This window comes from Mastigoproctus giganteus, chromosome 9, assembly GCF_048544385.1.
Source record: "Mastigoproctus giganteus isolate SK-2022 chromosome 9, ASM4854438v1, whole genome shotgun sequence".
NCBI lineage: Eukaryota > Metazoa > Arthropoda > Arachnida > Uropygi > Thelyphonidae > Mastigoproctus > Mastigoproctus giganteus.
Window position 1 is genome coordinate 67,450,920 of NC_143583.1, and position 27,803 is coordinate 67,478,722.

At 36.6% G+C, this 27,803-nt stretch overlaps 1 protein-coding gene across 2 annotated transcripts in view; it reads right to left on the reverse strand.

The window, feature by feature from the left end:
• The window catches only part of LOC150080415 (dynamin-1-like), a 209,363-nt gene that overhangs the window by 21,717 nt on the left and 159,843 nt on the right, over window positions 1-27,803 (reverse strand). Inside the window, exons 14-15 of one of the 2 annotated variants that reach the window (XM_090381421.1) lie at window positions 22,783-22,867; window positions 8,340-8,480 (exon numbers count right to left, since the gene is read on the reverse strand). In XM_090381421.1, the coding sequence (XP_090237547.1) occupies window positions 8,340-8,480; window positions 22,783-22,867 (226 nt within the window). The remainder of the gene's footprint in view (window positions 1-8,339; window positions 8,481-22,782; window positions 22,868-27,803) is intronic. The other variant, XM_090381422.1, reaches the window with a different exon arrangement.

Here is a 27,803-nt window from a genome sequence, read left to right on the forward strand (position 1 = left end):
ATCGTAGTCGCCTTTACAAAAGCAAAACCCTTCCCTTTACCCCTGATGGTAGTTACCTCATTGAGTAAAACCAACTTCAGCATACTGCGATCACTGCCACCTAGTGGCTCCTTTATCTGTAGATTCTTAATGCATGAAGAATCGCTACTGATAATCAGATCAAGTGTATTCCTCCTTCTATTTGCCTCCCGAACATGCTGATGTAGAAAACAATCATCCAATAAATCCACAAAAGCCTTGCTAGTGTGCGAGTGACCAACCTACAAATTATAGTCAATATCTGGGAAATTAAAATTCCCCATTATAAGACTCTCGGATTTACTTGCCCACTATTTACCTGTACAGTTTCTTATTATACTCATCAGAGTCATTAGGCCTATAGCACACTCCTACTCTCAATTTTGATCTCCCAATGCTTATGTCACACCAAACTCACTCGACACGCACTGTCCAGCGATGTCAACTGGCTTCGCTTCCTTGCATTTTATGTGTTTCTTAACTAATAGCATAACCCCTCCTCCCTTCCTATCCTGTCTGTACACATTGTACTCCCCAAATTCCAGTTCTGCATTCCTTATATCTGTGTGACACCACGTCTCTAATATCCCAACAATATCTGCCTTTGATGTTTTGAGCAATACCTCAAAGTCATCAAATTTATTTACCAAACTACTAGCATTGGTGTACACGCAAGTATACATGCACCTGTTTCTATTCTTAGCTACCCCTAACACAACCCATGTGTTTTCTTGTACCGCAATGACTCCGAGCAGTCTCTGAAATACACTACATCTTGTTTTCCAGGCTGCTGCTCATTCCAATAGAAGCAGTGCAAGAATCCCTTTCACCTCTGCAAGTGGCTACTGTTAATCTTTTAGTCCTTGTATTCCCCTCCAACCCACCTAACACTGCCTCGATAGCATCAGCAAATATTCTTGCACCCTTTCTATTTAAGTGTATCCCATCCCTGTAGAAGCAGTCTTTCCTGTTAACAAGTACAGACCAGGCTGAAAAAAATTGTACCCCTTGAGCCTTTCACAATCTTTCCAGGTCCAAATTGATCGACAAGGCGCTCATCATATACTCCCTCCTATCGTGTCTGGGCAGAATTGCAGTCACTTTCAAATTCAACGATAATTCCAGGCTTTTTTCAACAGTGACCTGTATTTGTTAAGTAATTCCGCCAGTCTCCTACTCTTAATATCATTAGTGCTAACGTGTAAAACTATATCACCTTTTGTACCCTTAAAAGATGATATTCGCTCTACAACGTCATCAACCTTTGCCCCTGGTAGACATACCCTGGTCCTCTTCTACCTATCCTTTTTACATACCATGTTTCCTGTTTCCCTGACAGTAGAGTCACCAACAAATACTAGTTCCTGTGGGACCAGTGCATTCTGCCTTGGGGGTTGCTGCTGTGTTGCATGATGATCAAGTGCAAGCTCTGGCGTTGATTTGGGCAGCTGAGAGCTTGATGGGCCCCCTCAATTTTGATCCTTTAAGGGCATCAACCCTGTCCTTCAAGCTCTCATATAGGCTCATAACAATGCAGAGTTGTTGCTGATTTCCTTACACTCCTTATATCGTGCACACACAAAGACATCCCCCATGGCAATATCATGTCCTGTACCCGATTGCTCCACAAACATCAAGCAAGCAGTGCATTTTAAAAGCCTGATTCAGAGAGCAACTGCCCCCCCCCTCAGTTCTCCCCTGAGCCACAGCACTCCCATTAGCTTGAGCCTTTTGCTTAGCTGCTCTGGTCTGACTCATGATTTCGATTTAATTTCAATAATATTTCAATTTCAGTACAGAATTATAACTCTAAACTTGTATCTCAACACAGTGATAACACTATATATATTTTTCAGTATCGAGTATTATCTACGATTTCCATTTATATAACTTCCATATCAAGTTATGTATTAATTAATTATGTTACGTTTGTAATCTAAGTCATTATATGTATTTAGTTAAAAAGTACAATTTAATTGACAATGAAGTTTAACAAGATTAATAGATTTTACTGATTAATTGACAATATTATATTATATACTATACTATACTAAGCTTAAGCTATCTAGTTCGGGATATAACGTTGTATCGTATAACAATGGTGCAAGTTACGAACGGTAAATCTACGGAGACTTAAGTATTAATTAACTTCGAAATCTCACTGTCTCAATTCAGAATAAACTACGGATCCTGACTAGGTCTATAAGCTACTTATAGAAAATAATTTAATATAACAATTCCAGTTCTGCATTCCTTATATCTGTGTGACACCACGTCTCTAATATCCCAACAATTGAAATCTATACTATAAATATGGCTAAAAAACGTCTCGTTCAGTGGAGCTGCAACTTGTAACATGTGGATTTGATACCCTTACCGATACTAAGTAATACCTACAAAATCTCTATCTAAGTTAAACTTTAAACTAAGTATCGTAACTAGGAATATAAAGCTACTCTAGAAAAAAAGTTAATATGCCAATTTAAGCTAATAAAACAGGAAAAACGTCTATTCCTGAGCAGTAAAAACTTTGCCCACACAAGGCTCGTTCTCACCAACTATTCTGATAGATTTCAATTGGAATAGTTTTCCCTCAATAAGCAGCGAATAAGGCATAGTTAATGTGATTTTTAAATTTTTAGCTCCATTAGCGACGGAAATAGAGGGGGGGGGAATACGAAAATTACTCACATGTTCCTGTCAGGCACTGCCATTTTTAATTTTAAAAATATTTCAAACCTACTCATCGAGCTCTTACCAATGGTGTATAATAAGCTATAGTTTTGATTTTGCGTCCTTGTGTTCTTTCTTTCTCACGCTCTGGATTTGTGTTCGCCATACTAGTTCTCTGACCGTTATTGCATAGGTTGTCGACAACATTTTTGTCCCTCCTACATTTACCCCCTATTTCTCAGATAAATTTTTGTCAATAATGATCAATATAGTGTTATGTTGGCCCACAACCCATGTAAAATTTCAAGTTGATAGGTTGAGTGGTTCCAGAGATACGATGCTGTGACAGATGGACAGACAGACAACCAAGTAACATTATAAAGGTCCTTTGTTAGACTATGGAAGCTAAAAAGATAACAATAAATGAAATATGTAAGTGAGGTTTTACCAAATGAATAAAATAAAAATGTAAAAACCTCATTGACACTGGGGATAACAAGTCTGCAAAAGTTATCAGGTCTGATTTCAGTGAGTCTAAAATGGTATTCTTTTATACTTTGTTGTGAAGCCAGACATCAGAAAGTGTAAAGTAATCATTGGATAACAGCCCCAGAGATTTCCCCCATCTCCATATTGTGTACTCTGTTTGTGTAACACAGAACTCTGTGAAGGTCAGAGATTTTAAAAAGTGTATCTTGTGCGTTTGCATTGTGTAGTGTCCTGTGGTTAGAGTGAAGAGCCAGAGTAGTTTTGGCAGTCTTGGGAGGAATTTTCCACTGATGAAGGTCCCAGATATTAGTATTAATAGTAGTGGCAAATGATGCAAGAAAGCAAGCTTATACAGCATCAGAAGAAAATGCTTCTGGTGTCAATGTTTGCTCACAACGTGTCAGTGAAATTATTCTAGAAGGGATGGAATCCTTTATTCTACACTCCACCTTAAAATTTTCGTCCTTTATCTAATCCTTGGTTGTTTTCCAATAAATGTGCTAAGGCTGTTCAGAACAAGAATGTTGCATATTGCAATTGGCTAATATCCAAATCTCCAGGTTCATTTTCAGCCTACACAAAATCTTACAACAATTCAATTGTAAAGCAGTTATTATTCAGACCAAATTAGATTTAGAATAGGCTAGGAGTATAAAACTTGTTTCTTATCCAAATGGTAGTTGAGCATTTTGGTCTCTTGCCAAAGCTACTGGCAAGCTATTGCTCATCTGTATAACCTGTGTCAAAACCAGATGGTTCTACTGCCACTTCAACCAAAGTTAAAGCTGACTTTCTAGCATCTTATTTTATTTCCAACTTGTGTATTGATGATCTTGGTAAACCAACTCCCATTATTTCCAGGGAAATAATACACTCTATTCACCACCCCCTGTGGTATCCCATCAACAGGATGGAAGGATTTTGATCAATCTTGATACTAAGAAAGCTCCAGGTTCTGATGGTAGCTCCACTTGGTCTCAAAACCTGTGCTCCTAAACTTACTCCTGTTCTGTGTCACCTTTTTTCACTTTCTTATTCCAAAGGTGTTTTTCCTTCTGCTTGGAAATTTGCCCATGTCCAGCCAGTTCCTAAAAAGGATGACAAATCCCTCCCATCCAATTATCATCTCATTGCATTTACTTCTACACTTTCTAAAGTAATGGAGAAATCAATTAACTGCTAACTCTTAAACTATCTAGAAACCTTCCATCTGATCAACAATCATCAGTAAGGATTCCATCAGTGTCGATTCAATGATGATATTCTGGCATGTGTTACCCATCTATGGACAAATTCAATGGAAAAGTTTTGAAATTCAAGCAGCTGCTCTTTACATTTCAAAGGAGATTCAATCAGGTGAGAGATTAAAACGAAAGGCACAAACACTGTATAAATGAGAAGAATAAGTCAAATGAATGAAATTCAAAACTGGAGGGAGCTGGGATGCATATCATATGGTGTCACCTCCCAGCAACAAGAATCCCAGTTTCTTCAATGAATATCAACAAAATATTGGCACAGATATAATGCTGTTTGAGTTGAACACTGACTATAGGAATCAAATATTAATATAGCTAATAACTTAATCTATTGTTTACTAAACTTTTTGCATTACATTGTAAATGTGATTTTTTATATCTGTTGAATGGATGTGTAAAGATCTAGATTTTGGATTTTCTACTTTTGAATGCAAGGTGATCTGGCCATGTTAAGGAATGAGTTGTTTACCATTATCATAGAGCTAACTGAACTTGGTAAATGGATATATATATATATATCTCCAATTTTTATTTAACTTAAGAAAATTTCATTTCTGTTACTGTCATTTCTGCCTTATGGCTGGATAAGATTCCCAACTATTAAAATAAAATTATTATTTTACCTAGATGTACTATTTCTCTTTATACCTGACACAGTTCTGCTGTAAAACTAGTAAGCTCTATTAACAATGGTGTCTCATGGAATGAATTCTAATAATATCCTCTAGTCCTTAAAAAAAAAAAAAAATCCATTCAACATGACCCTCACGTCATTTTGACTGCCATGCTTTTTTTTTTTTGCCTTAGTAATGATGTTGATATTTCATTGGTAGCTTTATGGGTCACATCCATAGACCAAAATGTGTTATCTTGCTCAAACAACTTGACACTGTTCTGGATTTGGAGTGAGAATATGTGGAATACACTTGCCACTCAATAGCATCATGCCTAAATCCTGTCAAAATAGCCCGAACCAAACCAAATGAAAGGGATGTCTCCTTGCCAACTTTTTTGAATAGTCAGTTTTCGTTCCAGTTGAACAATGGTGCGAACTTCTTTAATGTTTTGATTGTTTATGACACTAATGAATGATTGTTTATGATACTGAGATGACTATGATAATAAAGAATAACTGCTTCTTTTCTCATCTTCAATCAAAAAATTTCCATCATGAAATCTTTGAAGTCACTTAAAAACCGATTATTTTCCTATAGTATTTTATAGATAAACTGTAATGAGCATTTCAAGTGTTTCCATGGCTGACTTTCTAATTTTACAATGAAATTTTATGTTCAAATTTTGTCATTTTCAGCACATCACAAATAAGAAAAACAACTGTTTAAAGCAGCTTTCTGTCAGACTGACAAACAACAACAAATTAAAACTTGGTCTGCACATGATCAAAATATGATGTAAACCTAGGGTTGGTCAGGTTCTACATTTTTCCCATAAGCTTTACGTTTTTTTGGTTGATTTTACTGTTTACATTTTTAATTTGCCTGTAAGTAGGTTTCTTCCTTTTTTTTTTTCTTTTTATGATGAAAATCATGTTTTAAACATCTCTGTAAATATAGTTAAAAGTTGGTTGCTAACACAACCATCACGTGGCACTGCAACTATTCAAAAACTGTTGGCAACAACGTTTTTTCAACAGTTGCCTACCATGAGACAGTGTATCTCCATAGCTTTGGTTTGTTTGGTTTTTTTTTTAGGAGCATTAGCAACTAAGGCCATATTGCTCAAGGAAAATGCGGTGGTCATTCCCTGACCTTTACGCATCTTCCGTATTTGGTGGTGATGGGCTCGAACCCCGGTCTAATCAAGAAGCGTGTGCTATGCACTGCTGCTCCTTCCCACCTGGCTATGGAGGTGGCGCCTCTGTAGCCAGGTGGAAAGGGCTCGAACCCCGTGGTGACGTGAACCCAGTGGTGACGTGAACCCAGTGGTGACGGGCTCTAACCCCGTAACCGGGGTTCGAGCCCGTCACCACCAAATACGGAGAATGCGGAAAGGTCAAGGGAAGGACCACTGCATATTCCTGGAGCAATATGGCCTTAGTTGCTAATGCTCCTAAAAACCAAATAACAAACAAACAACCATGAGACAGGCAGAAGAAAGAAGAAGTTGCAGACAGCTATGATATGCTTGAGAGAATTGTTTCAATGGTAAAAAAGTATTTGTACTGGAATAATATACAAAACTCCAAATTTTTTTCCAAATTATTTCAAAGTGAGGATACAGATTCAGAAATAAAACTGCAAGTTATTTTTAGCTTTTTTTGTCAATGTTGGAGAATTGCTAGATGTTACTACTAAAATTCTTGAGAAAAGTGACTTGAGTATTATGGATTCATACAAATCAATGACAATGATCAGAAATAAAATAAATCAAAGAATCCAGGATTAATACTTCAGAAATTCCGCAAAGCAATTTTTGAAAAAAGTTACCCCAATGCAAACAGAAAAAGATTGTTGATGAATGTTGTGATTTTTATTCAAATCTATTGCAATACCCAGAAAAAAACTGACTTCAGTGAAAAAAAATAAGTGTTCTAAGTTAATAAACTTTTCTCTGGAAACAGAAGAAATTACGTATCAAGATTTTGAAATGGCAATTGATATTTTTCAACTCCAAGAATGTGTAAATCTGGAGGAGTTGTATGAAGAGTTTTGTGAGAATAGGTTGAAGTTGCTGGAAAGTGTAAAGTGTACAGAAAGTGATGTGCACAAGTGGCTTGATTTTTTTCCCCAAAGTTCCTAAAGAAAATGTACCCAATATCAGTAGAATAGTAGGATATTTGTTAAGTATTCCTGGCTCAAATGCTGTAGTAGAAAGGGTGTTTTTGTTAATGAAATTGAAGTCACCGAGAATTAATTGAGGCAGAGTTGCAGATTGTAATGAATTTCTCTTTTACATGTAAAGAGTTCCTTCAGTATGTAAAATAGGATAAACAATTGTTAAAAAGGGCAAATGTCAAAATAAGTACAATTAAAATATCACACAATTTGAATTTTCTTGTATTTTTTAAAACTAATTTTATCGACAAAAATCTTCCTTTTTTTGAGGAAAACTCGACAACCCTATGTAAACACCACCTGCAATCTTTTAACTATGCTATGCATTCAAGAATTAAAAGATCAGTTACTGAACCTTTTGATCAAAAATTTCAGTAACTGATCAAATTTCAAGATTTACTGGGCTCTCATCAGATATAGCAGGTGGTATCAATTAGCAGATCTCTGACAACTTGTGAATAATGAAGGATTTCTACCTAAGTTTCCTTTCAGTATGACAAAGTTAAACTTAAAATAACAGAAGATATATGGTCTTAGGAATAGCACTGCACAATATTAGTATATCATATAGTTTATTATTTATTATTATTAGCCATATAGTGCAAGGAAGCCAAGGCTTATGCTGCACCAACAACAAACAAAATTTGAGTTACCTTGAGAGAGAGAGAGAGAGAGAGAGAGAGAGAGAGAGAGAGAGAGAGAGAGAGAGAGAGAGAATCACCAAGGAAGAGAAGAATGATGATATCCAGCAGCTCAAGACTTGGTCTGCCAAGCCCATACTCACCAGATGTGAGCCCCTGGAGTGAAAGTGTACAACAAATCTTAAACTATCTTGAATTTTACAGCATTACATTACATGTTTAGTATCAAAACTTCCTTCAAATTTTTATTTCACTTTCTATATAAAAACGGAACTTGCCTACTAGTCTGTTTTCTCAATAATTAAATAATATACTGTTTAATTACTAGCTATTAGTTTGTAGATTTCTCACATTTGCTCATTTTTTACTTTTTAGTAATTTTCACAATCACTAGTGGTTAATATATATAAAACATGTTCACTATTTAAGAAAAAATATTTTTTGAAAATATAATTTAAACTTACCTCTTTGATCAGAAATGAATATATGTATTTTATTGTTACATCTTTGACTCTTTCTTTAAACAGAGATATGTAGGCATTTATTAGTGCTTCTAGTTTGACAATTCCACTATCACTTAAATCCCGTCGATTTAATACTTTATTCTGTAGATATAAATAAAAACTATTAATTGGAATTTATTAATATAATCAAATTTTTGTTGAATCCATTATTTTGTAGATTCTGACATTATTGCAGTACAAATCCTTTTCTTACCATTGAAACAATTCTCTCAAGCATGTCATAGAAACATAATGAGAAACATTTTAATATGGATTTCAAAATTCGGAAGCTCATTTGATTGATTAATATGATATCAGTATCATTTGATTGATTAATGTGATATCAGTATCCTTTGATTAATGGTAGCACATAGCAATCTTCCTATTACAATAAACTTCTGTTATTGCACTTTTGAAGAGACTGTCCCCAAAAGAGTACAATAACTGGAAAAGAATTATAAGTGGAATCTCCTTTTTTACAGGCTATTTTTCATACTTCTTCAATATTTTGGTAGATAATGTTGATTTTTCAGTTTTTTTTTTTTTTGTTTTTTTATTGCATTGTTTATGAAGCAATAGTTAATATTCAAATAAAAAGCTGAAATAAATATTAAAATCATTTTAAACAGGAACACTCTTTTGTTAAATAAGTTAATGTGTATGTAGTGCATTACATTTCAGGCACATTCGCAAATAGTAATTTGTGAGTTATAAAAAAAAATAAAAATCCACAATGAATTTTAAGCTCATATTGAGACCATTTTGTTTCTGTGCAATTGTCATATTGTCCTTTCAATCATTCCTCTAATCAGTGCAAGATGAAAAAAAATGTTATCCAGTGCTTCAGCTACAATATATTGATAGCCTATATCAGGAATGCCCGATATGGCACCTGTGGGCTACCAGTTGCCCTTTAGCAAGGGCAAAGTCACCTGTGGTGACTTCTTAAATTTCTGATTTGCTAAATCTATGGATAGTAAAGATGGGAAAGTTTATTATTATTATTTTTAAATAAAAGAAAAATTTAGTAACCAGCAGAAGGAATTCTAAATAAAAGGTAGCTCACAATGTGAAAAATTTTGGGCACCCCTAGCCTATATGATATATATGAAAACAAGAAATAATGATTGCAGAATTTCTATTGTTTCAATTTCATTGAAATTTTAGAAGGCTTGACAAATCATTCTGAAAGAGCCAAATATAAAATAGCATGAAAATTCTTCTACTGGGAGTCATTATTACATGGAAATGGACAGACAGAGAAACAATAATTGCTGGATTAGTGCAATTTTAATGAAATTTGAGATAGCTTGGCATATCTTTCTAAAAGAGCCATATATAAAATTTTATGAAAATCCATTCACCAGGAGTTGAGTTTACATGCAGGCAGACAAACGATGGTCATGGTGAAGAGCGAAGACAATAGCTGCTTTACGTACATATCATTGTATGTACGTAAAGTACATATAATGATATGTACTTTATGCTAATGCACCTAAACACTCATAGTACTTCACAGCATTGACAAAGGGAAGAAAAGAATATTAAAAGTAGGTGTGTTATAACCAGAATTTACTGTATTATTTTTGCTCCAATATGAACAGTGCTCAAATTGGACTAAAATGTACCAGAATACCATTTGAGACAAGATGAGATAAGACTATATGATGCATAACTCACTAAATAAAAATCAGTTTGACTTCTGGAAAACAGGTCCTCGTTAGATCTAATGGTTAAGGCTGAATTGAATATTTTCAGTAAATTTGAAATTTCCTGGTGATATGGTATTCTCTGTAACCTATATTTCCTAGGATTACAAGGCCAGTCTCCTTCACTGATGAACATCTATATGCAGTATAAAAATGTCATATATTCTTTTGTTGTTGATATGGAGGTTTGATGGCGCATAAGCTACTTTGGCTATAATGCACCTATTCATTTATAATAAAAAGAAATGAAAAAGTTTCATAAATTCAGAATTGATTAAAAAGTCCAGTTTGCTTTAAGAAGTTGAAAAATTCGGAAATATCTGCGTCATCTCCAATGAGATTCTCTAAAGTTATTGGTCTACGAAGATTAACCAGTGATAGCAGGGTTGAAGTTCTGTCTTGTTCATAGTAAGGGCAGTCAATGAGAATGTGTTTAATACTCAGATTTATATTACAAAGTGGACATTGTGGTGGGTCATTCCCTGTGAGTAAATAAAGGTGGGTCAGGTAAGTATGTCCTATTCTTACCCTTGAAAGGACTACCTCTTCTCGTCTTGATGTGCGGACACTGGAGCGCCAAATTTTTGGATCATGTTTAAATTGAAATAGTTTATTATTAATTTGAGAGTGCCATATTGCTGTCCATTTTGACAGGCATGCAGCCTGAATGGTTAATGCATAGTCTGATGGCGGAAATATTCTTTTGTCCAATGTGAAGAAGTACCAAAAAGCTCATCTGCAATTGCAACTATTTTCAGTCTGAATAGATCACAACTGACAATATACCAGAAAGTGTTTAGAGATCTTGTTTTCCATACATAAAATGGGTATCATAGAAAGAGAGCCACAACTTTTAATAAATAAAATTGAGCAGTGGATGAAAATGGATATTAATTCTAAGAACATGAAACTACTGCAATACATTTCTGCAGAAAACAAACTGAACAACAACTTCAACTATGACTGAAAAATCATCTGATTCTCACTCTCAGTATCAGATTTCTGAGCTTCTTAATGGATAAAAAAGCTGAATTTCCAAGAGCATATAACAAACACACAAACCAGATGTAAGAAGAGGGTGAATATTTTAAAGGCAATCATTTAAAGTGCTGATTGTTAGCCTATACCACCTGTATTAATCCATAACTATAGCCCTGACTTAACTATGGTACTCAGTTTATGACTGTATAAGCAACAGTACATTAAATAATCTTATCTAGTACAGTCTGTGGACTGGGTATGTTTAGCAAATCCTTAATTCAAAAGGAATTAAGAATTTGCTTATGCACAGAAGCACATTGACCTCTCTCCACTTAAATTCAACTGTTTTTGCTTATTGTCTTCAGCCATAATTTTTTAAAATTACGCTGGCAAACTTAAGAGCCTGTCCTTGTATCATTGTCAGCAGAGCTCTTTAACCAAAAATAAAACAGAGTTGCCATCTTTTCACTTTCAAAAAGCTGGAGATCAGGTAATTGTAAGTAGAAAAACTGATTTTTGGGCCAAAACTAGCAAAATAACATGAGATATTTTCCAAAAAACAGTTCTTCCCAAAGAAAAAAAAAAAAAAACCTGGAGGAAAACAGGTTTTTGAGAAAAAGCAGGAGGTTTTTTTAAAGTACATGCTGCACTATAAATTAAATTTCACTAACAACATTCACATTTTATGTTAACCTTCTGCTGCCTGTTAGTATGGCATCTGACAGATGCCACTTTAAAATTTTTTTTTTTTTTTTATTTGTAAGTAAAATCAAATCCTCTTGTGTACTTTTGCCGACTAATATTCTCTAATTACACAGTACTTTACGTTTTCATTTTGATATACTATGAATTACAAGGCATTAATTTTTTGTTTGGTGTTGAACAGATGCCAGTTCAGCAAAAGTGTCTATCCTTCTTCTAGGCAATTCAAATTCCCATGTGGCAACAGGTGTCTAATTTTGATAGAGAGTTTTGGTTTCACCAACTTAATATGAATGTCTGATAACAAGGGTGCAAGTTGCATCTGCCTCGCAAGCAATTTGGAGGGACGAGTGACCTCAAACTCTAAAAAATATGATAAAAATTTTCTTCTTTCATTATTATTATTGTTTTCTCTGCAGAAAACAAGCTACACCACTGCATACAGATCTAGAAATCTAGAAACTTCATTTTAGGAAGTATGGATTTGTTGGAATGGGTGCAAAGAAGAGCACTGAGATTAGTAAGAAGAACAAAATGATGATCTTATCGGGAAAGGCTTCAATTCAGCAAATTGCAGTGACTGCAGACTAGGCACCTGAAGGGAAATCTAATTAAGGTGTTTAAGGCTTTGAATGGATTCAGTAAGCTCAGTGCCAATGGAATCCATCATCTTGCTCAGACTACACACAAGGGGTCATAAACTGAAATTGAGGAAGGATGGTTGTAGGATAGATGTGTGGAAATTTGCCTTTAGCCAGTGAGTAATTAATTATTGGGATAAACTTGTATTTGATGTTGTAGAGTAGACAGTTGAATAAATTCAACAAAGAACTACAAAAAAAACTGTTAAAGATGTTAATCTTCTCTTTTAATACCCTTGATGCTCCAGTTTTCAGGCCTACTATAAAAGATGCATTATCAACAGTAAGTGCTGACAGTTATTTATTTATTTATTTTTTAACCAATCTCACATTGTACAGAACAAGGCTATTTTCAGAAGAGGATGCCTAATGTTGTATCCTGTAGAGTCATGATAAAAATGTTGGCACTGAGAGTAAGTTGCTTTTGATATGATGTGTGCATATTTAAGGTTACCACAATGGAATGTAGCTTTGATTACTGCCATCCGTAGAAAATTTTCAGCAGCGTCTCTACCTCTTCTTTCCTTACCCATGCAATTTCACTAATAATGCCTGTTTTTGTTTCTATACAACTGCATTTTTTTGTCTTTTCATTATTAACATTTCTGAACAACATGTTGGCATGACCAGCCCAAGTAAGAGGAAGACTATGATCTATGACAAAAGATCAAAAGCATCAGTCACACTGCATTATGAAAGAGATCAGGGGTTGTTGGAGCCTTGCACTAGAGATTAAACATAGGATTCACTTCAAGCTTTCAATAAGCAAAAGTGGTGGTACTGCTACACCCATTAATAAGAGTCATCTACCACCAAGTATTGCCTGGTAATATGGGGGGTGGTGAAACTCCTCTGTGTGGTTTGGAGGCCACACTCCCAACCCCTGCTTATGTTGGTTCATACCTGGGTAGTCACCAACAGTATATTAGGTGCTGTATTTCAGGACTTGCATAAGGGGGGGGGAGTCGTTATACCCAAGGTTACTAACAGTTCACCATCATGAAGGTGCAAGCAAAGGATCTGGTTGTCACAGAACAACCAGACTTTGAAATTCAGTCCACTTGACTCATGCGTCACTTGAATATCAATTCCATCATGTTTTAAACTCCCAGGCAGCAAACCCAGCTTGCCGCACCTAAGTGAATGTCTCTGACAGCCTCAAGGACCAAGGCATTGTTAAGATAGAAAATAATTCTCTCTTCTCATTTTATAACTTTTTATAACTTTACTCATATTGATTTATTATTCCTATATGGTTTTTAGTTTAAATATATCCTTTCAGTATTCAATATTTACATTTTACTTATAAGGCCTGATTCTTGGGTCTGATTGTAACTGCTTCTTCTATCTATGCAGTATAAAATTTGCAACTATTTAAACAAGTACACTTGATGCTTGGTTGTCTTGTTTTTGAAATAAAGTCAATCAATCAAATCAATCCAATATTTTATTTGTTGTCCTCTTAACTTTATTGTTGGAGGTCTTAAGTGTTTTCAAAGATCCTTTATCAGCATTTGTCTGGTCTTTTCAGTTGAAATTTGGAGCTTGTTGGTGTCACACCAGCTGGCAAGATCCTCCAAGATGGCATTTGAAATGTTCTCCAGGTGTCACCTGGAGCACCCATATACAATGATTGCCAGGTCATCAACATAAGCTATCTCGAGGTTGTCCTGGTGTTCTTTTTGCAGCCACTTATCAAATACTGCATGAGGGCAGCCTCTTGTAGCATATCTCTTAACCATCCGATGGTTGTTCTTCATCATAATTCTATGACCACTGAAACAGCTGGATACTAACTTGTAGATAGGATTAGACACCTCAGCCTGTCAGAACCACTCCAGTATACTTTCCACCAAAGGGTATAAAAGGTCCCTTTGAAGTCCACAAAGAGACCAAGAGCATATTTCTTGTTTGTTATTCAAGCATCAATTATGGCCTTGACTGCATCCTCTGTACTGTTCTCCTGCCTGAAAAATGTCTACCATAGGCAGTATGTAGTATAAGTAGTATCAAATCATGATGCAGTGAGCTTCTCTGAGATTTTGCCAAGGACCGAGAGCAGGGCAATTGGCCTGTAGGATTCTGGATTGTTTTGTGGTTTGTTACGGTTCTTGAGAAAAATCTTCAGATTTGCCACATTTCAGTCTGAGGGAAACATTCCATCTATAAGATAGGAGTTGAAAAGGTTAGTGAATATTGCAGGACATCTCATCTGGACTCTACAGAGGACATCATTGATCAAGTCTGGTCCTAGACATTTTCCAGTTCTGGTAATTTTTATAGCCTGATCAATCTTTTCAATGGTGAAAGGTCTTTCATTTGGTTCCCCTCTATATGCAAAGTGTGAAAGTCTCATTATTTTGGAGGTCAGTCTCCAGAAGTTGATTGTCTTGATGAATAATGGCATCTAGTATTTTTTTCAATCGATTGCATCCAGGTTGTTGTCTCTTGAGCTGTCTGGGTTTTGATTGAGGGAAGAATATCCCCTGGATGAATCCTGTCATTAACTAGCTTGTAAATTAAAGCTCAAAGGTCATTGCTGCCACGATAAATTAAGTTATGAAATTGTTATCAGTTAGTCTTGCAGATTTCCTGCAGTTGCCTGATGTCATCCTACAGTTTGCAGTTTCTTTCACGAGTGGCATTTTGCTGTAAGGTGGGTTCATTGGTTCACCATGGGACATGGAAGGGTCTTCATTTCTTAGGTACTGCTTCCTTACAGGCATCTAGGATTAAAGTTTTCTGAGGATTTTTTCTACAATTTTGACATTCTAATAAGATAATGGAGGTAATGGATGTGTGATCACTGTTACACCATGAAGTGTGTACCTGCCAGTCAGTTATTCTATTGAAAATTGCACTGTTGGCAATAGTTATATCAACAAACAAATATCCTGTGGAAATTTTATTATTATTATTAGCCATATGGTGCAAGGAAGCCTGAGGCTTATACTGCACCAGCCAAAAAAAAAATTTCTGATTTACCCCGAAAGACAGAGAGAGAGAGAGAGAGAGAGAGAGAGAGAGAGAGAGAGAGAGAGAGAGAGAGAAGTAGAAGGAAATCACCAAGAAAGAGAAGAATGATGATATCCAACTCAGGACCCTGGGTATGCTAAGCCCATACTCACCAGATGTGAGCCCCTGGGGATTTATGCAAGTGGGTGGGTGGGTGTCCCTGCAAATTAACTATCCTCAGGTCATTGGCATTGATCAATTCAATCAATAGACCCCTTGTGATCTGAGCTAGGGCGGTTCCAGAATGGGAATCTGGCATTGGCATCAGTAGCTACTATGATGTGCTGCCCCAGAGAAGTTGGATGTAGCAAGAAGGGCTGGATGGGTTGCTCAAACTTGCTACACTGCATGTATAATGGCATGATATGGATCTGGCCAAAGGCACTCTTGATGCAAGTTCAGGCCCGTAATTTGGATAACTGTCAGATTTGGATCGGTGATAGCTGCTCTTGTTGTTATTTGATTTTTAGGAGCATTAGCAAATAAGGCCATATTGCTCCGGAGATTTCAGTGGTCATTCCCTGACCTTTCTGCATCCTCCGTATTTGGTGGTCACGGGCTCGAACCCCGGTCTAATCAAGAAGCATGTGCTATGCACTGCTGCTCCTGCCCACCTGGCTAAGGAGGCACCTTGGTGATAGCAACTGCTGCCAGCAACATACTACAGCATTGCATCCCTACATGATAGTATTTGATTGAATCAACCTGCAGCTACTTGTTAGGCCCTTTACAATGTCCATGTAAGAATAGGGCTCTTGCAGGCAAAGAATCTAGATTCCATGTTCAATGATTATTTTTGAGATCTGATTCATTGTGGTCAGAGACCTTTGAAAATTCAGCTAAAGAAACTTGATGTCACCTCTTCTCTGATTTCCACTGTTTTTTTTTTTTTTTTTTTTTTATGAAAACCCCAAACACGAGAGGTATTAGAACCTGTAGTACCCTTAATACTGAAAGAAGATATTTGTTGACATTAGACTTGAACTTCTGAAGACTGTAATTTTCAGGAAATACGTATGAAGGAAGGTTGTACCAGAAAACGACAGTTGAATAAATAAACGAGGAAGATGAAAAGTTGGTTCTGTGAGTTTGAAGTTGGACAGTAAATGGATGTTGGCTGGTGGCGGCACATGTTCGGACTATTTTGAAAGAGAGAGCGGGAATTATAGAAGCCAATTCAGAAGAACAGTGCCCACGAGTATCTGTAGAAAAGGCATGCAGCAGAAACAGTATGTCTATGAGACAGCGAGTGGAGAGAGACTCTGTTAAAGAGGAGTCATTAATTAACCTAACTGCCCTCTTCTGAATGGAATCTAGAAGCCTGAGAGAGGTTTTGGGGGCACAGCCTAGATGTGGGAACAATATTCCATGGTAGGGCGGATTTGAGATTTGTACAGAGTGAACGGCTGTTTGGAAGAAATGTAACACTGAGAACGAAAGAGAAAACAAAGTTTTTTAGATGAAGAAGAAGCAATATTTGTAATGTGCTTGTGCCAAGAGAGATTAGAAGTCAGGGTAATCCCAAAAGAGGGATTTCTCATCATTTTGCCTAGAAATCGGAGTGTCACCAAAGATAAGCATAGGAGCAGGAGAATCCTTTTTGCGAGAAAGAAGACAAGACTGAGTTTTAGAGGGATTGAAATGAACTAAGTTGTCTTTGCCCCACTGGAGAATTACCTGGAGATCAGCATTTAAGGAATTGTAAGCAGATTTTCAAGAAATTGAAGCTGATTGAGCAGGGCAAGGTTTCTAAAAATGTAAAGTTGAAAGTAATGTGCTATCATCGGCAAAACTATGGATAGGATTTCCAGTCAATGGAAGAATGTTATTAATATACAAGAGGAAAAGAGTGGGGGAAAGAACTGAACCTTGGGGATACCAGCATTAGTGGAGAAGTTAGAAGACAGAGAGCCATCTACCACCACCCTCTGTGAGAAAACTGGATAACCAATTACAAAAAACAGTTGGGAAACCATAAGATGGAAGCATGTTTAGAAGACCTTTATGCCAAACATGATCGAAAGCCTTTGAGATGTCAAGAGCAACTACTTGTGTTTCACCAAACTTTTCCATTGAATTTGTCCATAAATGAGCAACATAAGCCAGAATATCACCAGTGGATTGACACTGACAGAATCCATACTGGCGATCGTTGATCAGCGGAAGGTTTCTAGGTAGTTTAAGAGTTGGCAATTAATTGATTTCTTCATTACTTTAGAAAGAGTAGAAGTAATTGCAATAGGATGATAATTGGATGGGAGGGATTTGTCACCCTGTTTAGGAACTGGCTGGATATCAGCAAATTTCCAAGCAGAAGGAAAAACACCTTTGGAATAAGAAAGTGAAAACAAAACAGGCATTTTCACTTTCCTGTTCTTACTCCTGTTCTTTTCATAAAAGTGAAAAGAACAGGAGTAAGTTCCGGAGCACAGGTTTTGGGAACAAGGGGAGAAATACCATCAGGACCTGGAACTTTCTTTGCATCAAGATTTGTCAAAATCCTTCTGACATCTTTTTGACGGAAGACTACAGGAGGCATTGAATGGAGCATGTTGGGAATGGTGGGAGGTGTTCTACCAAGATCATTAATACATGAGTTGGAAGAAAAATGGGATGCTAGCAGGTCAGCTTTATGCTTGGCTGAAGTGACAACAGAACCATCTGGTTTTGACACAGGTGGGAGCAGAAATGGGCAAAAGTTGTGGCCAATAGCTTTGGCAAGAGACCAGAAAGCTCGGCTACCATTAGGGCAAAAAGCAAGTTTTCTACTCTTAGCCTGTTCAAAATCTAGTTTGGACTGATTAATAACTGATTTACATTTTTTCGAGCTTTGGAGTAGGCAGAAAATGAAACTGAAGAATTGGAAACAAGCCAATTATGATATGCAACATTCTTCTCTTGAACAGCCTTAGCACATTTATTGGAAAACCACGGTTTAGATAACGGATGTGATTTTAAAATGGAGTGTAGAATAAAGGATTCCATTCCTACAAGAATAATTTCACTGAAACGATCTGAGCAAACGTTGACATTAGAAGTTTTGAAACAGTAATCAGACCAAGGAAAATAAATCTCGCAGGTCATCCCATTTTGCATTCTTGTAATGCCAAACAATACGAGGTTTGGAATAGCCATGAGATAAAGGCTCCATTGGAGAAGAGACAATCACCAAGTTGTGATCTGAGGTGCCTAAAGGACCACTCACTTCGACTGTGTACTTAGAAGGGTTGTTTGTGACAAAAAGATCAAGTGTATTGGCTGTATGGTTAGGATTGTCTGGTATCCTTGTATGTAAATGAACAATCTGTGCAAGGTCATTAGTAATTGAAAAAGCCTCAACATCTCAACCAGCTGGGTCGGTGTGACTAGAAGACGGAAGCCAGCTGGAGTTGTGAACATTAAAATCACCAAGGAAAATCACCTCACTGTTAGGAAAGTTGGACTGGAGAAAGTAAAGTTGCAAAGAGAGGAAATCAAAGAGCTCTAAGTGATTAGTGGAGTTGGGAGAATGGTAGAGACAACAGATGAATTTGACACAATGAGATAGAGAGATTTTAAGCCAGAGACAATTGAAAAGAGGAGATTCCAAATTACCAAGTCTCTGACAGGGAATATCGGAATGGACATATGCACAAGTACCACCTTTGAGGTGAAAGGAATCATACAGCGAATAATTTGGGCATCTCAGATGAGCAGTAGTTGAATCAACCGATAACTGAGATTCTGTCAGAAAAAGTACATGGAGTTTGGCAGACTACAAGTGGAAATGGACGTCATTGAGATTAGAATTGAGACCACGCATATTTGTGAAATGAACTAGGAAGTGTTTGTAAATATTCATAACTAGGAATTGTAAATGTAATTATTCATAACTAGGAATTGTGGATGTAATTATTCATAACTGATTTTATTTTTCATATTCTGCTAAGCTTTAGTGTATTCAGAACACTTGAGATCACTGTATGTGTGGGAGTGATCTTTTTTAAAAATTTTACAATTGAGGTACATTGCTTGCTTGTTCTTATCTGGGTAATTGCTGTAGTTGTGGCTGGTGTCAGCACAGTGGCCATAGGTGTTGGAATCCTGCCTACAGGTTTTAGCAGAGTATATGAAAGGAATTTGTAGCATCTTGAAACCACAATAAAATCTTTCCCATTATGTACAGACCAGTCCAGGAAAACCTTGTGGTTGTGACTGATGAAGACCCTTTGTACAGCACCTGCAACCTCAATGACTCAGTTGATCATATTATCCTTATGATAATATGATCAACTAACATGATTATTCATGCATTATGAATCTCATTTACATATCATGAGTCCAATAGGCAAAGTATTGATTTGGTATTTACTTAAAGACATAACTACCATCAAGGGTAGAGGGAAGGGGTATTTTCTGTAGTAAACGAGACTACAGTGGTCTCAGACAGTTTTTAAATTCTGTACAGTGGGACCAACTAATGATGTTAGTAACAGCAAATTCTAAATGGGAAGCATTCAGGGAAATAATCATAGAAACTACTAGGCTTATCATACCAACTAAGAAATACTGTTTAAGGCTTAGACATAAATGGATGTCAGATGAGCTGCCGAGACGTGGCAGAAAAGAAAACTGCATGGGATGCATATAAATTATCAGGAAACACAGAAACCTATAGATATAAATTAGTCTGTAATCAAGTCACAAAGGAGTTTAGGCAGGTGAAGGCAGATTATGAGAAATAGGAGAAAAAAGGAGGTGATTATACCATTGTATAAGGCAATGGATCTGGCCATATCTTGTGTACTGCATACAGGTCTGGAAGCCTCATTTTAGGTAGGATGTGGATCTATTGGAATGGATGCAGAGAAGAGTAACAAGATTAGTGAGTGGAACAAAAGGATGGTCTTACCAAGAGAAGCTTTTAGTTCTGCAAATTGCAGCATCTGGAGACTAGGCACCTGTGAGATGACCTGACTGAGATAGTAGTAGTAGTAGTGGCACATGATGCAAGAAAGCAAGTGTAGGAGCTTATGCAGCATCAGCCAAAAAAAAAAAAAAAAAACACACCATTCCCTCCAAATGCCTGTCCAGTTCCTCCTTAAATTTATTTAACCTATCAACTTCCACAATGACAGATGGAAGTTTGTTCCAGCAATTAACCACCCACTGGCTAAAGGCAAATTTCCGCACATCTATTCTACATCTGTCCTTTCTTAATTTGAACTTATGTCCCCGTAGGTTAGTAATCTGAACAAGTGGAAGGATCCCATCAGAATTCAGCGTGCTCAACCCATTCAAGGCCTTATAGACCTCAATCAGATCACCGCGCAGGTGCCTAGTCTCCAGCCACTGCAATTTGCAGAACTTAAGCCTCTCTTGGTAAGAGAATCCCTTCATTCCCCTCACCAATCGTGTTACTCTTCTCTGTACACGCTCAAGCAAATCTACATCCTTCTTAAAATGAGGCCTCCAGACCTGTACGCAGTACTCAAGGCGTGGCCTGACCATTGCCTTATACAGAGGGACAATCACCTCCTTCTCCCTGCTAGCAAAATTCCTATATATCATTGACAAAACCCCATGACCCGCCCTAGCAGCCTGTCTGCACTGCTCAGAAAACTTCATATCTGACTGCACAATTACTCCCAGGTCTTTTTCATTTTCTACCACCTTAAGTGTAGTACCACACAGTTGGTACGTTTCTCTGGGGTTACTTCTACCCATATGCAGTACTTTGCATTTGTCAAGGTTGAACTTCAGTTGCCACTTCTTAGCCCATCTGCCCAAATTATCTAGATCCTGTTGCAGTAGCACACTGCCATTACTGTCATTAACAACCCTGCCAACCTTTGTGTCATCTGCAAACTTCGACATTAAGCCTGATATACCTTCATCAATATCATTGATAAATACACAAAACAACAGTGGACCCAACACCGAACCCTGTGGGACTCCACTAATAACATTAGTCCACGAAGAGCAGCACCCATTGATTACCACCCTCTGTCTTCTCCCACTTAACCATCCTTTTATCCATTGTAGCAACTTACCCTTAATACCATTCTGCTCCAATTTGTACAGTAGTCTTTCATGCGCAACAGTGTCAAAAGCTTTCCTGAAATCCAAGTATATGATATCAAAATTATTTTTTGCATCCAGTTCCTTTGTGACCACATCATAATAACCAATCAAATTTGTCAGACAAGACTTTCCCTTAACAAACCCATGCTGTGTTTGAATTATTGCTGCAGTCTTGTTTGTTTGTTGTTTGGTTTTTAGGAGCATTAGCAACTAAGGCCATATTGCTCCGGGATATGCGGTGGTCATTCCCTGACCTTTCCGCATCCTCCATATTTGGTGGCGACAGGCTCGAACCCCGGTCTAATCAAGAAGCGTGTGCTATGCACTGCTGCTCCTTCCCACCTGGCTACGGAGGCGCCGCTGCAGTCTTGTCTAGATGATCCTGCAATGCATCTTTAACCAGCGACTCCATTATTTTACCCGGAACAGAAGTTAAACTAACTGTTCTGTAATTACTCGTGTCACCCTTCGATCCACTTTGTGAATTGGGGACACATTTGCACATCTCCAGTCCGTGGGAATCTCCCCTGAGTCCAAGGATGCTCTCATAATTATGGCTAAGGGTTTGCTTAGTTGCTTTGCCGCCTCCTTTAAAATAACTGGATAGATCCCATCCACCCCAGGTGCCTTTCTTGTGTTTAACTTCAACAATTTCTCCTCCACTTTGCTCTCATTTATTACAAAATCATTAAGCACACTGCTACAATTTGATAACCTTCTTCCATTGAAAATGGAAGAAGGTTATCAAATGTTTAATGGATTGAGCAAGCTCAGTGCTGATGGGATTTTTCCTCTTGCTTAGACTACACATAAGGGGGCAGAAATTCAAATTGAGGAAGGATGGCAAATGCAGCAAATATGTATGGAAGTTTGCCTTTTGCCAGTGGGTAGTTGATTGCTGGACCAAACTGCCATCTGTTGTGGAAGTTGACAGCTAAAATAAATTCAAGGAAGAACTAGACAAACTATTGGGAATTTTTTTTTTTTTTTTTTTTTTTGGCTGATGCTGTATAAGCTTGCTTTCTTGAATCATTTGCTAGTAATGCTAATCACAAAAACCCTGCATATGTAGAAACTGTGATATGATGTGATGATGATGATGGCAAATTTTAAGGATCATTTTTGAAATCTCTGCATGAAAACTGACTGCAAACAACTTATATATCAGGGGAGTTAAAAATCATGTTGCCCAGTGCTATTTGCTATTAATATTTTTTAATAAATTTTCTTAAATTAGATTTTTCAAGAAAACACACAGAAGAAAACCAATTATATAAGTAAAAGGAACCTTACCAAAGTCTCTCTTCTTTCATTTTCTGACTTAATGTTAGAAAATGTTAATTGCTTTAGTTGCATATTGTCACTAACTGGGTAAACACTAGTTTGAAAGAAATTATTTACATATTTTTAGTTTATTAAATTCAGTTAACAAAAAAAAAAAAAAAAAAAACAGTTAATGCAAGATAAGTGATCAAACTCCAGAAAATGTTCATTTTAAATGTTGATATTAGATATTAATAAAGAATGCATATAAATTTGGAATTAAAAATATGACTGTTAGAGAAGTGAGGTATGATTTAAATTATTGACAAGTTGGTTTATACATGTATTGCATTATATTTCAGGTATATTATTTTTAACTTATTTTTCCGTTATTTAATAGAAGGAAAAGGTAAATATTTAAATTAGTGCTTTTCAAATTAATAATTATCAATCAAACAATATATAAAAATTCATTATGGGAAAAAAAAACCCAAATTTCTGAGGAATATTAGTCATTGTTTACAGATTAATGGCTTAGTAATATTTGATTTGGGGGAGGGAGGCTGGTTGTGGTAATATTCATGAATGCAAATTTACACATCATGAGTCCAAGCCATTATGCTGCCACAAAGTGTGCCACCCATTGTTAGCTGTTGCACTGTAATAAAACAGTTACAATGAAGTTGAAACTCTTTTAGCCTCGGCTGTCTAGACAGTAAGCAGAAATTTATTTAGCAGTACTTGGATTAGTCTATTATTATTACTTAATTTTCAGAAGTGTCAAACTGTGTTCTTAGAATTAACGCAAAAAGGTTAGGCAACAGGCTCGTGGCCAGGTGGGAAGGAGCAGCAGTGCGTAGCACACGCTTCTTGATCAGACCGGGGTTCGAGCCAGTCACCACCAAATATGGAGGATGTGGAAAGGTCAGGGAATGACCACCGCATATCCCAGAGCAATATGGCCTTAGTTGCTAATGCTCCAAATAACAAACAACAACAAACTGTAAAACCAGATGTTATTGTACTTCTAAGATTTTCTCCAGCTACTTCTTGCACAGTTCATACTATTTTATATGCTGTTCATTTTAAGTATTATATAAAATAGTTTATTGTATTGATTAACTATTTATTTTAGGTGGGAGAGGATATTATAGATGCATCTCCAGTTATACTGTACGAGTGAATACTGCAGAACATCAAGAAATAGGAAATGCATATTATGTATTTCAGATTTATATAAGATATATAAATGTTTATAGTAAATGGCGCATGAAAACATAATGGGCTGTATGCTCAAGGAAAATAAGGAAAAACTACCCTGGGAAATTTCTGAATCAAAGGAATCATTTAAAAGATATAACATTTCATAATATCATTTCTTGTTTTCGGAAAATATCATATGGTATAATCTCTGTCCATGTATTCTGTCATACTAAACTTGCTCAGCTTTCACTGGTAAAGGGCATTTAAGGAGTTTAGCAATTGTAAAAACTCTACACTTAGCTGAAGACACCTGGAAACATTGAATGTCTCAGGACAGTGGCTAGCCTACTGTTTGGAGGAATACTATATGTACCTGACATTAGGCACTTACACTACAGCAACTCAGGAATGCATGCATTATCTGGCTGGTCAGGATTAGCTGCAACAGGATCTGGAAAAGTTGGGTAGATGGGCTGCAAAGTGGCAACTGAAGATTAACATTGATAAATGCAAAGTACTGCATATGGGTAGCAGTAATCCCAGAGAAATGTACCAAATGAGGTGTTACACTCAGGGTAGTGGAGAATGAAAGAGACTTGGGGTAATTGAGCATTCAGACTAGTTCAGACAGGCTGCCAGAGTAGATCATGGGGTCTTGACAATGATATACAGGAATTTTGTGACCAGGGAGAAGGAGGTGATTATCCCCTTGTATAAGGCAGTGGTCAGGCCACACCTTGAGTACTGCGTATAGGTCTGGAAGCCTCATTTTAGAAAGGATGTAGAGTTGCTAGAACAAGTACAGAGAAGGGCAACAAGACTGGTGAAGGGAAGAAAGGGGGGTGCTCCTAAGGCTTAAGTTCTGCAAATTGCAACTTCTGAAGACTAGGGACTTGCGAGGCGATCTGACTGAGGTGTATAAGGCCTTAAATGGATTGAGCAGGCTCAATGCTGATGGTATTCTTCCTCTTGCTCAGATTACAAACTTGAGGGGGCATAGATTCAAACTGAGGAAAGAAAAATGTAGGACAGATGCACGGAAGTTTGCCTTTAGCCAGCTGGCGGTTGGTTGGTGGAACAGACTTCCATCTGTTGTAGAAGTTGATAGCTTAAATAAATTCAAGGCACAACTAGAAAAACATCTGGAATGAATGGATCAGTGAAATGGGAAGGGTTGTTTTTTTTTTCCTTTTTGGCTGATGCTGTATAAGCATGCTTTTAGTAGTAGTAGTAGTAGTGGCATGTGATGCAAGAAAGCAAGTGTATGAGCTTATGCAGCATCAGCCAAAAAAAAAAAAAAAATTTAAAAAAAAATCAAAAAAAAAAAAAAAAAAAAAATCACACCATTCCCTCCAAATGCCTGTCCAGTTTTTCTTAAATTTATTCAACCTATCAACTTCCACAACAACAGATGGAAGTTGGTTCCAGCAATTAACCACCTGCTGGCTAAAGGAAAATTTCCGCACATCTATTCTACATCTGTCCTTTCTTAATTTGAATTTATGCCCCCTTAGGTTCGTAATCTGAACAAGTGAAAGGATCCCATCAGAATTCAGCATGCTCAACCCATTCAAGGCCTTATACGCCTCAATCAGATCACCGCGCAGGTGCCTAGTCTCCAGCCACATGGTGCAAGGAAGCCCATGGCTTATACTGCACCAGTCAAAAAAATAAAATAAAATAAAATAACAAAAAATACATAAAATAATAAGAATAAAAACAAATTAATAATAATAAGAAGAAAATTAAAAAAATAATAAAAATTAATAAGAGAAAAGAATATGGAGAACCTTGCATTTCCCTCTTCTTTTAGGTAATTATCCAGCTGACCTTGAATTTTCCCAGACTGTCAGCCTCTACCACCCATGTAGGTAACTTATTCCAGTAATTTATAACTCACTGGCTAAAATAAAACTTCCTGCAATCCAGTCTAAACAACTTCCCACCATAACTTGAAATTATGGCCCTTAGTTCTAGAATCATTTATAACCATGAAAATTTCGTCCTTATTCATTTTGCTTATGCCTCTCAGAGCCTTAAACACCTAAGTCAAGTCTCCTCTGAAGTGTCTAGTTTCCAATCTCTGCAACTCACACATTTGAAGGCTTTCCTCATATGGATGCCCTTTTGCCGATCTCACCAGGCAAGCTACCTGTCTTTGGACCCTTTCAAGAAGAACAATGTCTTCTTTAGGTGCAGTCTCCATACTTTTACACAGTAATCCAAGTGTGGTCTAACAATAGCCTTATATAATTGGATTATGATGTCCTTATCTCTACTAGCGGTTGTTCGATAAATCATTGATAGGACATTATGGTTCCTCCTTGCAACCAGTCTATAATGCTCAGAGAACTTCATATCTGACCGTATAGTAATACCCAAGTCTCTTTCCTCCACTACTGGCTTTAGTTCAACTCTGCCAAGTGTATAAGTTATTTTGGGGTTACTGTTCCCCAGGTGTAATACCTTACACTTTGCTGGATTAAAGCATAGCTGCCATTTTTTTGACCATCTCTGCCATCTATCTAAGTCATTCTGAAGAAGCTCTGCTTGGCAGCAATCATTAATTACTCTACCAATCTTTACATCATCTGCAAATTTAGACATCATGCCCTTTATCATTTATGACAGAGGGCGTGATGTCTATGAAAATCAAAAATAACAATGGTTCTAACACTGATCCTTGTGGAACCTCACTTCTTACATCGACCCAATCTGAGGAATAACCATTTATCACAACCCTCTGGCCTCCTGCCCTGAAGCCACCCTAATTTGCTCCAAAGCGACTGATATATTAGGGAACAATGTGAGTATAAAGTGATTTTTGCATTGGCTCATGTGAGATTTTATATGTGAGTAACATCAGGTAAACGGAAAATCTGGCACCAAGCTGAATGTAGCAATCTGTGCAGCAATACATACAAATTTACGAAGCTTAAAAAATGTCAAATGCGTGAAAACTATATTTCCCATTTACTGTAGTAGTATTGTTCGGAGAGACATACTGTTGTCATTCGATGTATTCACAAGATATTGTAAGCCTACTCACATTTTCAGGAGCTCACATTTTTCAGTTCGAACAGAAATTTCATGAGGCAGGATAGTGTGAGCGGGGGATCACATTTCTGGAGGTAGCTACCATAAAACTATAAAAACAATTTGCAGTTCCTAGTTTATTGGGCTTTTCTGTTAGTGCAATCTAATTATAAATGGGTAGTAAACTATCTTATTGCATTTGTGATAATACCAATAGCTGGAATTCTGTAGGTTTTTATATTATTATGGTGAAATGTGTTTTTCCTTCTATGAAATATTCAATCATATAAAAAACAAATTTTCAGAATCTTCTGTTCATTCTACTTTTTAAGCTTCCTATTTTTAATGGGCGAAATTGTTACTGCATAAAATATTGTTACTTGTGCAATTTGTGTGCGTGCCGTGTTTTTTGTTATTGATTGCTTTTTTTTTTTTTTACAGTTTTAAATTTTACAATCCAAGAAAAAAAAAAGTCGGTGAACAGAAATATTAATTAGTATGTATATATTATAGTGCTATATTTACTATAATATTTATTAGAAATTTAGGATGTTTAAACATGTATTAGCAATTTTATTGGGTTTATAACTTTTTTTTAGTGTTTTACTTACCACACTGAACATTTTTTTATGACTGCTCTGCCCCTATTCCTATTTTTACCATAAGCCCTGTTGTTTTTAATACCATAATTCGGAGATTTTTAGGAACACATGTACCACATTATAGCAGAACTGACTGTATTTTAAGAACATATTCATACAGTACTGGTACTGTATTTTTTTTATTTATTTATTTTTTTAAATTCACTTCTC